General features: G+C 45.6%; 1 protein-coding gene across 3 annotated transcripts in view; it reads right to left on the reverse strand.

Annotated features, from left to right (window-relative positions):
- Positions 1-14,390, reverse strand: part of LMF1 (lipase maturation factor 1) — a 159,838-nt gene that overhangs the window by 123,201 nt on the left and 22,247 nt on the right. Inside the window, exon 1 of one of the 3 annotated variants that reach the window (XM_052679642.1) lies at positions 2,337-2,415. The exons of the other annotated variants lie outside the window; for them this stretch is intronic. Within the exon in view, the coding sequence (XP_052535602.1) occupies positions 2,337-2,400 (64 nt within the window). The 5' untranslated portion in view covers positions 2,401-2,415. Of the gene's footprint in view, positions 1-2,336; positions 2,416-14,390 lie in introns of those variants that run through there. 3 annotated transcript variants of the gene reach the window in all.

The following is a 14,390-nucleotide window of genomic DNA, read 5'->3' on the forward strand; positions in this document are numbered from 1 at the left end:
CCTAAGCACTGTGCGTGGCACTATAATTCTCCTTACTGGAAAAGGCAATTAGAATCAGCTTACCTGGATCTTTCCAGCTTTCCATTATGACAAGTGAGAACCCAGTCCTCCGGCTGGCACAGCTGGCTGTGATCCCAGCACACAGCCTTGGGCCTGAAGGACCAAACCTGAGCCCACTTTTCCCACTGCCACTGACTTTCCCTCAGCTGCAGCATCTCAGCAGTTGTCACCATCCCAGCAATGCCTGAAATCCAGCCAAGGTGACTAAGTCCTCTCCAGTGCAATGCCCACAGCAACATGCAACAAATCCGCATTGAGAATGCCTCTGCACAGCTTTACTGAGATGACCAAGGGGCACAGGGAGTGCACATCTGAGTTCAAAAGGAAGAAGAGCAATTATCTGCAAAGTCTTAACTACCCTCCAGAAGTACAGCAATAGCTTTTCCTTGCCCTCTATCTCCCACAAGACACAGGAGGTAAAGCTAACTAACTACTCACAGGTGCCAGCCACTGCTGGAACACTGCAGTAGCAAAGCCTCATCACCTGCCCACAAGTCACATACAGTGGCAGCACCAGCAGGTTCAGAACCGCAGGGCTCTTGGTTCCCTGTTTTCTGCCCCATCCATCAAATCAATTTCCCTTGGCAGGGAATTAAGCACACTAATTATTTCTGTCCCTGGGTATTCCACCCCCTCCAGCTACAGCGTCCAGACAACTGTTGCCACTACATCTGCAGAGCAGGAGAGAGCTATGGAGGAATCCTGAAACTCCTGACACAGTAACGTGATGAAGCAATAGCTAATGCTTTAAGCTTTACAGTTCTATTTTTAAATCACATTTACATCCCATAGTCAGTAACAAAACAGCAATAAAAGACAAGCCTAAACTCAGCCCCATCTCCCCTAGCCAAAAGATCATAAAAAAAGCCCACAACAAAAACAAACAGAAACCAACCACCATCACCACACTCACAGGATGCAATCTTACATTTCAAACTTTCTAACAATTCAGCTGGCAAGGCTTCCCACCCACCCAGCCCCCCTCCCCAGGAATGCATTTTTCAAGGCATTAGTCCCTTCCCCACTTCATACAGCTCTCAACAATCACTTACTCCTCATGGCCTCTGCTACAAACACGATCAATTGCACAGTAAATTTCTGAAGGTTTTCAGACCACAGATTTTGCTCCATTTGTAATCGCAAACTAAAACTGTAGGAGCATGAAGGCAGCTCACCCAAACTGACAGCTATGGTTTAACCACCACTTGTTTGGTGCGAAAACCAAGCAGCGCTCGAGGAAGGGGTTTGCATGGACAGTGCATCGACAAAGACATCCCAGTGCCCACACAGCTTCTGGTCACGGTTATCCCAGCAAAACAACATCCTTGCTCCTCTAACACCTTATGCTGCAGTGCTCCTTAGCCACATAACGAAGCACATTGGGCTGGGCATTCCTGCACACATCCACCTACTGCCAACCGTAGACCAAGGCCATACTCTGGCCAAGCCGCATACATCACAAAGCCTTCCTGTTAAAGGAGAGGAGAACAGTAACATGTTTTGCTGCAAATATTACCATTCGTCAAGTTCTGCTGAGAAGCTGCCAGCTGGAAGGATTCCGATTACGATAACGTAACGCCGTGTGCAGCAACATTTTCCTTTCTCCCCCTGCCACCCCAGCACAGCGAGCTGTGATGGTGCTGCCTGCAGCCTGGGTGGTGAATTTCCCATGCGGGTGACATCAGATTCACTCATGAGGATATTCTGTAGCATGTAATTAGAATTTTTGCTTCTAATATGAAAAAACAAAAACAACAAAACTTTTTTGCCTTTTAATTTTTATATAAACCACTGAAATCAACCACATTAAAAAAATCACACAGGATAGTGACAACTGATATTAAACAGCTATTCACATATGTCCCAATACCACAAGACTCAGACACCCGCTCAGCTCTCCCTGCTGTAGGAAATCCAAATGACTTCAGTGCATAAAATGAAACATATGAATTAATCACTGCTTTTTCTGCCCTCAATCCACAACATTATTAATTCAGGCTGAAAATACATGTGCTTCAGAACAAAGAGTTACCCAACAAGGGACTGTGCAGCTCGTACGCATTCAGCAATGCAAAGCCAACCTGGAAATGCAGAATCGCAGGTCCTGCTTGGAGGGTTATCACTGAAGTGGTTATCAGTGCTTCAGCAAAGCTGGGCAAAACATCCTGCTTAAATCCTGCTGACATCACAAGCGAATGGAAACACCTCTCAAAGAGATGCTCGAAGAAAGCATTTCCTTTATGAACAGAAGTCATTACCCACTCTTTGATGCGAACCTTCAATAATTAAGGAGGGACTCGTCAGTAAAGCTGAGGGCTGGAGCTTCCTAAGTGGAAACATGTGGGAAGGTAGCCCAAACACAGGGAAGGCTTACTGCAGTGATTTATCACACACCTGAGGCTCTGGTGTGCTCACACCAATAAGTCCCTGGGTGTGAGGGAGGGGGAAAAAAAAAGTTTTATTTAAAAATCATTTCAAACACAGTAAGTGGACCAAGAGCAATTCTAAGGCATCTGCATTATTTGTCAAAATAATGATGCTATAAAATAGCCAACGCTACATGTGGTAGTGTTTAAGAAAAGATGGTTTACACACACAGTTATTTTGCTCTAATAGATGCAGCACTGCTCAGCAGACTGGAGAGCCCTTTAAAGAGATCGACAGCTTTTTAGCATGACAGGGTGCATCACTGCAAATAACTACCAGAGAGGATAAGTACAGAGAGTAAAGATGAAACTTCTTAAAACCTCTGCAAGTGGGGAAATCAGTCCTGCAGCTCTTCGATATGCATTTATACCTATGGAAAGTGAAATATTTTGCATTCACCATGATACAGTGAGTTATTTCTATACTGTAAAAAAAAAAATAAAACCCACCAGCAAACCAATAAAATCCAATCTCTTGTGATTTGTTGCATGGCTTCCATTCCTAGGCTTTGGCTGCTTCCCTGGATGAGTGCTCCCACTTGGCACAGAGCTCAGATGGGCACTGCACTGCTTTGCAGGACGGATGCAGGCAGCAATGGGAGCACCTGTGGCTGATGTCAGGAGGGGCTGAGCACAGCAAGCACCAGCTCCAGGTCTGTGCTACAGCTTTCTGGAGTTCAAGGGACTGCAAAGCCCTCCTGCAGCACCAACCAGATTCTCCTCTAACAAATGCATGCTCAAAGCATGGATTTTTTTATCCTTTGTTGGTAGGGCCATCTCTGAAGCAGGGCATAACAGAACAGTGCCAGTGCACACAGCTCCCATGGGCAGCAGCAGCCCAAGAGGCACTGCCATATTCCAGCAGCTTTACAGCTGCTGCTGCTGCCCTGGGGCCCCAGCAGCATGCTGATTATTCTGGCTTCCTTGTGCGCACCGCCAAGGACACAAAACTGAAAACCCCACGATTTCCAAGCACAGCTCCAGCAATAAAAGAAGCTGCTGGTAACCAGGATTTAGAAGTGAAATAAAACACTCAAGAAAGATATCCGTGTACAGGCTAATTTTCAAACCAGAAAGTGCTGACCCTTAAAGAGTGACATGTGTCGTGAGTCTAATTTCATTTGACTTTAAAGTCACAAAGGAGAAGTTCAAAACACTGTTTGTAGCCATAAGTTAGAGTTAAAAGCTATTTAAAAAAAATAAAATACACACACTGATTTCTTCTGGATATAAATCCAAAAGGTAAGATTGCGCAACATCAGTACTCCATATTTAATAATAACAAACAGATGGGAAAATATCATAATAAATTACTATAACCGTCCAAGCTGTGTGCCAGAACGTCTTGGCCAAATTCCCCTGCTTAACTATCTATATACCATGCACAGATCTCAGAGGACTCCATATTCCCACAGATTGAAATATATGCATGAAGCCACTTTCTTTAAAACAATAATAATAAAATCACCTCGAGCTCCACTACAGGGCTGAGAACACAGCAAAACAAAAGCAAGGATTTACAGAGCTGTGCCACATCACAGCACGCAGGCAGCTGCAGGACAGATCACAAGCCCAGCACCCTGTGAGAAACACCCAGAAACGTGGATTTATCTCTGCTCTGAGGTTTGATTCACTCCTATGACAGGGGACTGTCTTAAAGCCCAAATGATGCTTCAGATGGGATCTCATCTGCTATGTGGTACGGACACAGGCAAGACAGCTCTTCATGTTAAAAACACTCCAACCTCCTTCCCAAGGGTTCAACAACCACCACAGCTGTGAATCCTAGAGCCTCCTAGGACAAAGAGCTCTGTGACATGTCTGCAGATAGGCACCAGCGTGAAAATCACTGTGGAAAAATGCTGGGCAGCCCTGGGCAGAACTGAGCATCACAGACCACAGAGATGCAGAACTCCTGACATTCCTATCCTGCATCAAGATTGCACACTGCTTATTACTGCACAAATTATCTTTCACCCCCTCTTTTGGAAATTCCAACTCCTCCCTGAGAAACATTTGTAGTAAATTGCAAATCAAGAAGTAACCTCAAACCTCTGCACCTCAGCTACCTGCCCCTCTGTAACCCAGAGCTGTTTAGTCCACTTTTAATGGCGGTTATATCACCCAAAAGCCCCAAAGCACAGAAATCCAAACCCCAGAACTAAAACATTATTCTAGGCACCGTACCTTACCCAAAAACAGCAATCACTCACTCTTCAGCAGCAGCTTTACATGTGGATCTGGAAGCACCTTGGGGAAAGCCCTGTCCCCATTTTATGTAAAGACAAGGTCAGCACACAATGCAGAGCACACACCTCGTGCACTGGCAGCGGGGTGCTAAAGCACAGCATCCCCATCCACTGCCCTTCTCAGCACCCAGCAGCATGCCTGCAGCTCCAGGGCCAGCACCTACCTAGGTTTTGCTACCAGTTTCCCCAAAATGTGAGGTCTTTCATTGAGAGATTATGATTCAGAGAACTTTGGCGTGCATGCAGGAACTTCACCACAAATGGAGATGAAAATACAAGAAAGCTGCAATAAAAACGCCAGCTGTTCCGAGCCAAGGTGCAAGAGCCAAGGCACTGCCAGCACTGCAGAGCTGGAAGCTGTGAGGTGGAGCTGACTTTGAAATCCTGACACTTATCTCTTTTGACTAACATAAAATATGTACCTTGGCTTGTGCTCGCTTCCTATATACAACTGGGAAGAGGATGGCTTCACACTGCGGTTTCACCCAGTTTAGAAACGGAAGAGAAACCCATGAGAAAATCATTTCTCTAGACTAAAAATAAATAAATCTTTTTTTCTTTTCCTCTTTTAAAGGGTTTAAAGGAACATGGTGGATGTGATCAGGAGGTGGCCAAATGCATTCAGCTAGGTGGCATTCTACTTAAAGAAAAAGTTGAGTCCCATAAATTGTACAAAGATTTAAGTTCATAACAATGCACGGTCATCATTATGTTTTCTTCCCACAGATCAGTTTGCTCAACAAGGGACAAGGTAAGAAAATGCAATTGCTAATAAGCCTAGGGATAAGATCTCAATTTGGTTTTGAGATGCTGCAGTTCCAACTTTTCTTGCATGCACAAGCACAAGTTTTGCCCTACATGGAAGTGACTTCTACATTTCTCCACACTGTCACTTTGCACTACAAAACTTTGCTTTTTAATTAAAAGACAAAAATATTAACTTCATTTTCCTGATCCAGAAATCTCTCCAAACCACCGCATTCCCACAAAAAATTTCCATCTCAAGCATTCTCAGACAAAGGAGCCTTAACAAGAAATCCCTGGGCAGCTCCTTTCATGTGGTTACTTACTTTTGCATCAGTTTCTGCAAAGACAGTGAGGAGTGACAGCCTGTTCCTGCCACGGGGAGATGAAGGGCTCCAGCACTTCAGGAGGAGATCAAACTTGACCTCTGTCTCTCATTTCATTACCCAATGCCAGCACTTCCAATAGTCTTTATACGTGGAGGGAACATAAGGAATGCAATAAACATCGAAACAGTTATGCAAAGAAACACAAAGCATAGATATGTTGCTTCATTAGCACGCAGTATCACTGAGCAGCCAAACAAATACTCCTAGAAGAAATAAAGAACATAATCTTCCTCTTCCTCCCAGTAAGAAAAAGGGAGACAAAAGGAACAGCCCAGAGCACACAAGGACACGTGTCCTGAAACCGGCCCTTTGTTCTATTGGTCAGGTCACTGGATTTAACTGGGTTTTAATGCTTGGCCAAAAACAGTTCCTGCCAGCTACAAATGGACAGGAATACTAAAAGGCTCTTCTTCCTTCAGGAACAGCATTTCCATTTCAGTGCTGTTAACGGTCCTTCTACATCTGTGGCTGCACACTTGAGATCTTGCAGAGACACGCAGAAGATGTTGCAGTTCTGCTGATGATCCTCAAGAGTGGGGTTTTTTAGAGCCTATGCCAATTAAAAAAAGACAAAATATCTACATTGCTTAATCCAACCGCAACTACAGTGCATTTGTGGCCAAATATTCCTAGAAGAAAGCAACCGAAATCTGTGGAATTCCAAAAAAAAAAAAAAAAAAAAAAAAAAAAAGAAAAGCACCAAACTCCAGTATCAAATCCAGCATAAAGGATCAAGAAGAACCCGATAAGTTGGTCTCCGTACAGAGGGTCCAAGAGTCAGGGCCCTGCTCTCACTGACCCTTCTCACAGGTCCTCACACAGCCTCATTCCCAGCTCTGAGACACCAAGTCCCAAGGCCTCAGTCCTTCCGTTTGCAGTTCTGCCATATACCTGGGGAACAGCCGCCCAGGGCCAAACCATCCCCAGTGAGAACAGAGCTCAAAAACTTTCATTCAGAGCTATAATCATCCTCTATAAATTACCGCCATAAAACTTTCAGGTGGTGTAGATCAGGTCAGAGAAAGGGCATTTGAATGGTTAACCAGACAGAGATAAATCAGGTGTATGTTAGAAATGACAGCGTGATTAATGAAAAAATAAAAACGCCAGCAGTCCCTTGGATGTCCTTTAGTTTATTATTATTATTATTGCTCAGGGATTATTCTGAACATCAAGGTTTATTTAACTTCAGAAAAAGATAGAAAAATAAAAACAAAGCTCATCCTGCCCTGCCAGGCTCAAACTTCTGATGAAGGCACGCCTTTGCCCATCTCCCATCCTCCTGCCATCAAAAGCTTGGCAATACTGCAATGAGTTTAAGTAGCCCCTTGCTGAGAGGTGTCAGCTGCTGAAGCCAACAGTGGAGCTAAGCCATTGTTTTCCCTGGATTCTCCCCAGCTTGTCCTTCTTGCTAAAAACTTCACCATCTCCCACGTTTCAGGTGCATAATACCTTAAGGTGGCCATTTGGCTTGCAGCACAATCACAGCAGACCTGATTTTTTTCTAACGAGCAAAACCAAGTAGATGGACAATGCTTGGGGCTATCCCAGCTCTTAGCACATGTGACAACTGGTAAATATTGCAGGGAGAACAAGACTGCCATTTGTCCAGGTTGGCAGCAGGGAACAAAGCGGCTTGGACACGGTAACGCAGTGAGCACTACAGCCAGAAGGAAGGCACCGCTCAGGAGCAGAAGAAGCATCAGTAACCCATAATGAGGCAAAGAAAAAAAACTGAGGTGCTCTGCAGTCACCTAAGCTCTTAAAGAAACCTCATTTCAAACAGCTGTCAGAGTTTTGTTATTTTAAAAACAGAGCTCAAGGAAAAATAATCCCATAGCAGAATATTTACAAGAACAATTTTTGTGGCTGTGGCGTGAGGTTAGCCTTGCAGGAATACTTTGCTCCAGTTTTGCAGAGGGAAAATTCACAATTCTGTTCAATTAAATAGAAGCAACCAAAAGAGATAGGAGGCCTCCCAGCAGTGGGTGCAACTGCTGCAGCCTTTCACTACCCCACAGCTTAAGCAAAGTCAGGGTGCTCCCTCCTGCCCCGTTACCTTTCCCAAACCCATCTGCAGCCCTGGACCACACGTCCCCGTTGCTGCTTGGTGCTGGGTCAGTCCTGAAGGCAAGCAGAGCAGTACAGCAGTCAGTGGAGCTCTGCTGAGCCATGTGCAGAGCTGAGGAGCTGAGCGCTGAGGTCGTTAGCATTCCCAGGGGCTTTTCCAAGGGAGTAGGGAATTAATCACACTTGCCCGGCCACACTTCAACTGGGTAATTACATTTGACCTCCTTAAGCCCCCCAAACAAGTGGATATTGTGTTCAGGTTGCCCTGTTTAACGTGCTGCCCACGTGCATTATGAGGCCATGCTAACCCTCACCCGAGTGGTGGGAGGCTGTCAGCGGTGGGCAGCACTTCCCTCACCTGTTGTGAGCTTGGAACAGGCATGGGATCCTTTGGCAAAGGAAATGCCTTCCTATTAGACAAACAAGCAGCAATCAGTCCAAGCTGGAATGTTTGGACATCAGTCAAATCCTCCTCAAAAACGCTGAGCAGGATCAGAGCCAGAGCTATTGTTCAGCTGCACCTCTCTGAACAGGATACTAAAAATAGGTGTACCTATATATAAAAGAACTGACATATCCCAACCTTGGTTTTGCTTCTGCATAGAGAGCTGTAACTGAAAAAACTGCACCAAGTCACAGGTTAACAGAAAGGCTGATGATGGGGATGCTGCCACGAGATAAGGAGAACCATCAGCTTCATAACACACACCAAGTCAGCTCCAGTACTGAGCTCAGGTGTGTGTTTGAGGAGATGCACTCTTAAATACAGGGAACCAAACTGCATTGTCATTCTCCTATCACTGAGATGCCCAGATTTAAAATAAAGACACAGACATTTTCTTCAGCCAGCCTTGTTAGAAGGATTAAGAACTAAGGAGACATCAATGCCATGGCAATAAGCACACTAAATCCCTCAGATGGAAAAAAAGCTCCCAGAATGGAAGAATGTATTTCAGAAGAAAAGGCAAAGGCTATGACGCCTTGAATACGATACACTGGCTACTTGCACACTCAAAAGCAGATGCTGTGCTTATAACTGCCAATCACTAAACCTGCTCCAGCCAAGCCAGGCACTGCCATGAATCCAAGACAGATCTGTGCATGGGTCTTGGCTGCTGTCACTGGACTCTCATCAGCTAAAAGGCACATTTAAGCTAAACATGAGCAGCACAGACTCCAAAGTAGGATGCAGGTCCCTCGGCTACACCACAACACAGTCGTTAAGTACAGACAGTGTTTTCCCAAGCCATGATGGACAAGGATCCGACTTCTCTGCTTTAAAACTATGTGGAAGAAAGTTTGATTTAGCTCAACCTCAGCAACGCTCTAAGGCAAGAACCTGACTTGAGGAGAGCCCCACTCCTGCTCGGCACCCAAATCCAGCTTCACTTTTACTAAGGAAAACCTCTGCCTGCAGAAAGCATTTTTGTTTGTTTCCTTTTCATTAAAGCTGGGACAAAAGTCAGCCACAAGAGCTGCGGAGAAACAATCTGCTTAGGGAAAGGGCTTCCCAGCTTCTGCAAGACCAGCGTTCCCATTCCACCCACTTACATTCCTGGATCAAGAGAAAATAAAATCACATCCGCGGGCCGGCACTGCTTACACAGGTCGGCATCCAGACAACATGGCAAACCACTGGGAGAGAATTACTTGTGCAGGGAAATGGTGCTTGGAGAAGTCACACACTCCTTCCAGCATCGCCATTTCCATCAGTCCTTGTTAAGGAGTGTTTTATCCCTTAAAATCATTTGCATAATTGCCGCAATCAAAGGCAGTACTTTACAGTAATGACTTTAATGGCAGATTTTTCCTTAAACATTCTTTTAAAGAGGTGCCTCCCCAGGCTGATGCACCCGCATGTGGAGAAGTAAAGGCAGGAGGTGATGCTCGGGAAACGGAGGAGGGCTGAGCTGCTTTTTGGTTTGTGCTTTGTATACAGATCACTTTTTGATGCTCAAAATGTATCTCACACCAAAATCATTTAAACAGCAATCTAGTGCATATATGGAAAACACCCCAATTATTTTTTTGTTCATTTTGACAACATGTAATCATGTTATGGGGGAACCTGGCTCCTTTCCAGGCTAAAAGACTAAAATAAGGTCTTCTAAGTGTGTCCATGTCTCACCCTCTATGCTTTCCCTGATTATATGTTAACAATAAAGTTACAGAAATATAAAGCCTGTCAAGCTACATTCAGTGCATATAGCTGTGGCTCGTGGGCACTGGGATGTGCCATGAACACCAGCACAGCCACTGCAGCAATCAGGCAACACAAACCCAGCAGTAAAACATTAAGTGCAGATTACAAATTGTGCACTGTTTCATGCTGTTGGATCAGCAGCTGCTGACATCCACAAACAGACAAGATACCCCACCAAAAAGACATCTATGAAGAGAATTGGAGGTCCTTTCTCCAAGACACCATGTTTTTTGGGGGGAGGCATTGCATGAACCCGGCTGAGTAGGGCAGCACAGGAGTGCAGAGGAACGTGCACAAAGGTGACAGCTGCTCTGCATTTCTACAGCATAGGACTTGCTGCAGCAACTTTAATGAGCTGCTTCAGCTGAAGTCCTGCCTGATATTCCCTCAGCCGCACATCCACCCAAGAATACTCAAACAATAGCTGCAGAGCTTCAGTAGCATTGTAAATGTATATTTAAACAGGCAAGCACCACTGGCCCAGCTCAGAAAACGAAGCCAGACTTGGAGCTTATGTGATGGCTCCAAGGGGAAACCAGCAGCAGAAGCCAGCAGGATTCCACTCTTGCTCCCATGTGCCATCCAGAGGTGCGCACCTTCTGCATTACCCACTGCAATCCCCAGCATCACCAGTGGATGCTCTGCACATGAAGCTCTCCCAGGGTCTCAGAGCATCTCCCAGCTCCAACCCTCATGCACAGACCTGGGAGGAGGATTCCTGCTTAATTGAGGTTCCCAAACAAGAGAGGCCCAGATGAAGGCACGCTGCCCTTTAATGCAGGTCTAATTACATTAAAACAAAACGCTCTCGCGAACATGGAGAAAGGCTGGGGAGAGAATCAGACAAGCTATAAATTAAAGCAGAGGATATGAATACCATGCAGGCTGCAGTGTTAGGGTTAACGTGGGTCTGGAAACAGTTTAGGGAAAACCTGGTGTGACTAGGGGCCAGCTCCGAGTTTAGTTGCTTTGGGCTAATCGTTTCCTTCAGGCAGGCTACTCCAGCACACTAATAGGTTTTAATAAAAACTTCCAATTGGGCCAGTAAACCCCTCATTAAGCTGTTTTTAAAGCATGAATTTAAGAGCGGCGAGGGTAAAAGGTCACGAGGAGTATTTAATTCACAACGGCTGGCAAAAGGTGCTGTTGTGATTGAAAACACCAGAGTTCAAGTGTCCAGGGCCACATAAACATCCGACTCTGTCACTAGACCTGGTTAAGTGACAGCTTGAAAAATAGATTTAATAAGACAGAGAGAAAAGTTTCCCACTCTTACACGAGAAATAGGAACAGCAGATCACGGTAATGGCCAGGAACAGGAACAGTCACTAAGCCAGCCCAGCCCTCACCTCGCAGCAGGGAAGGACGAGGAGCAGCACTGCAGCTATCTGGGTGCCCAACCCATTGCTGCTCCCCAGGTCTCAGTGAGGCCTCGTGCTGCCATCAAGCCAAATTCTCTAGGAATGCCACAAGACCAGGAAGCGTTCTGCATCCCTGCGAATTTGCTCACCGTGACGCTTGGGTCATCTCAGCCCCACCAGCAGGCACTGCAGCTGGGTCTGCAGGCATGAGCAGCTTCACTTAGGGCACAGCTCAGCCCACGCTTAGCCATCTTCATGCCCTGTAAGTTAAGTTTTAGCCCTGCGCAAGCGAGGTTTGCCCCAAGTGCTTCCAACTCTCGTTTTCCTCTGCAGCCACTTCTCTGCTCACGATGTAGTGCAACTCACAGGAAAACTTCACCCCTGCCTTGGAAACGCACACTCACAAAGGAGAACATCTCAATCTCACGCTGCGAGAGCCAGAACCCCAGCTGTGCACTCTAACATTTCATTTTATGTCAATGCACATCTAAAATTCAAGATCCCTGAAGACCTTTTAAAAGAAAATTCTCTTCGGAACAATTTGCATTGAAGTACAGAGTGAGGATTTAACAAGTAATGGAGAATTACATACACTCCGCTCTCAACTTTTTATTCTACCTCTAATCAAAACACACTTCAGCTTAAATTTTGAGATAATAGATGCCATGTAAAATTTGGGAGCAGGCAGAGATAGGGACTAAACTATTTGCTTATTCCATGTTTAGAGATTATAGAAAAAAATTGGAGTTTAACTCGACGTTCAGAGAACCTCTAATTGTCTTCTCCACACCAAGATTAACAAGATATTTCACTGCAAGAGGAAAAAAGCACTTTTGCTTAAAAAGTTTCCAATTCTAGCCATACAGTTGGCCTGCACAGAGTGTAGAAGCGAGGCTCTCTGGAACCATCCCCAAGGAAACATTTGCTTTGGCTCCAAATAGGACACTTTTGTGCATCAAGAGTCAAATAAGATCAGCTGTTTCCCAATCCTTTCTATTTAATGAGCCCATTGATAGCCCAAAGGTAAACAGGCACATTTCTGATTTTTTTGTCCATGTTCCTTACTGGGAATTCAGACTGCTGCTCTGAGAGGTATCTGATGACCGCAGACAAAGCAACGTGGAATCAGAACCTCCCCAAATGGTTGCATCACTTTCCCACACCACACCTGCATTGCTGCTCTACTGGGAGACACGGCAGCCTGCAACAAACTGAGATCTTCGCAGCCTTTCTGCAGCTCTGCTCGACTCTCTTCTTGTATCCCACAGCACTGCAGCACTGCTGCAGCACTTCAGACCATGCATTGCACTGCCAAGCTGTCTTCTGAATATCTGGAGTTACTTAAGGTAATAAGAGGCAGAACAAAAGAAAGACGGCAAGAAACCCCGGACAGGAGCATCACCTTCTTCAAAGCCTCTGTGAGAGCAGAGATAATAAATCACTGCACAAACCAGGCCTGCATGTTGAAAAACCTCAGGATATCTCAGACGGAAGCACCACCAGGAACTCTTGCTCCAGAATAACACATCCTTGCTCAGAAAAGGCCAGAAGTAGCCATGTTGTCAGCACCACAGATTGGCTGAAGCAGCTTTAGTCTTATTCTACACCAGAAGAAAAGATGCCCTTAATTTTAAGGAGAAGAGCAAAGACTTTAAGAAGAATAACGAGCTGGCCTTGCTGGTTGTAACATGATGGAAAACACAGCAATGGCAGCAAAGCAGCAAGGTCCTAAGCTGCAGCAAGTGAGAATTTACTCAAATGCAATGGCCGTGGACACAGAAACAAAAGAAGAAGAAAGCTGCTTACCTCTGCAAGGCCTCAGATAAACAGGAATCTCCAGCAAGACACCCTTGCCTCCACTGCCAATCCTTAAATGAGGTCTGAAAAGGGGTGGATCCTGTCTCTACCCCATCTGGTCACTCAAATGCTTTGTACACACCTGAGCTCCTCTAGGTTGGCCCTGCCTCCCCATCAGGTGCTCAATCACTGTTCTAGGCTGTGACTTACAAATTCCACTATGCTGGTTCTCTAGCAGATCTCTAGGTTCTGCAGCTAACAGCCAGAACTAAACCTGGCTCTGAGGATGAGATTTATGCTGAAAACAGTGCTGCCATAGGAGCCCAGCTCTCCTGAAGCAGCCTGCAGGTGTGCTATGCTGGGGGCAGGCAGCACCTCCATCCATCCTCAAGGCTCCAGCAGCCCCATCTCAGGAAGGAGGAAGGACCAAAGCATCTCCAAGCACTGCAGCCAGCACGTAGTCCATGCTCAACCTCCAGAGCACTGCATTGCAGAGAACAGTATGAGAAGGGGCCATTCCTACCTCCTGGCCAGGAGCATCACACACCTGAGCAGCACAGCCCCGTTAGGACGGACGCAGCACGTGCTCATGAAACACACTGTGCTGCAAATAAAGTCAAATGTAGAACAACAACAAGTAAAGCCAAGAAATTCCTGCAGCTCAGCTAATTTCAGATCAGCTCTATCCCTCAGGCTGAAGCCTACTCCAGGTTCCCAGCACAGAGTACCTCTCAGAAGCAAACAGCCCAACATGGCTGGTGCTCTGCACTGCAGAACCTCCAGCACGGCGCCTTGCAGTCCATTCCCCATACGAGGTGTGTTTTTAATAACTGTTACCTGACAGCAGTAAGAGCAAAGAGCAGAAGCTGTGGCAACACCAGTTGATCCCATTTGGCCTAACAGCTTGTTGTTATTTCCAGACTCCGGAGTTCTTTAAAATTCATAGGGACAGCCTGCAGTTTTAATAGAGGCTACCAAAATCTATCCTAAGATGTATCAAAAAAAAGCACGCTTCCTGGAGGGGAATAGGAAACAGTCAGCATTTACAAAGATCTCTCCAGGAATTTTTATTTATTTATTTATTTATTTTA

Source organism: Tympanuchus pallidicinctus, unplaced genomic scaffold, assembly GCF_026119805.1.
Source record: "Tympanuchus pallidicinctus isolate F22 unplaced genomic scaffold, pur_lepc_1.0 scaffold18, whole genome shotgun sequence".
Taxonomy (NCBI): Eukaryota; Metazoa; Chordata; class Aves; order Galliformes; family Phasianidae; genus Tympanuchus; species Tympanuchus pallidicinctus.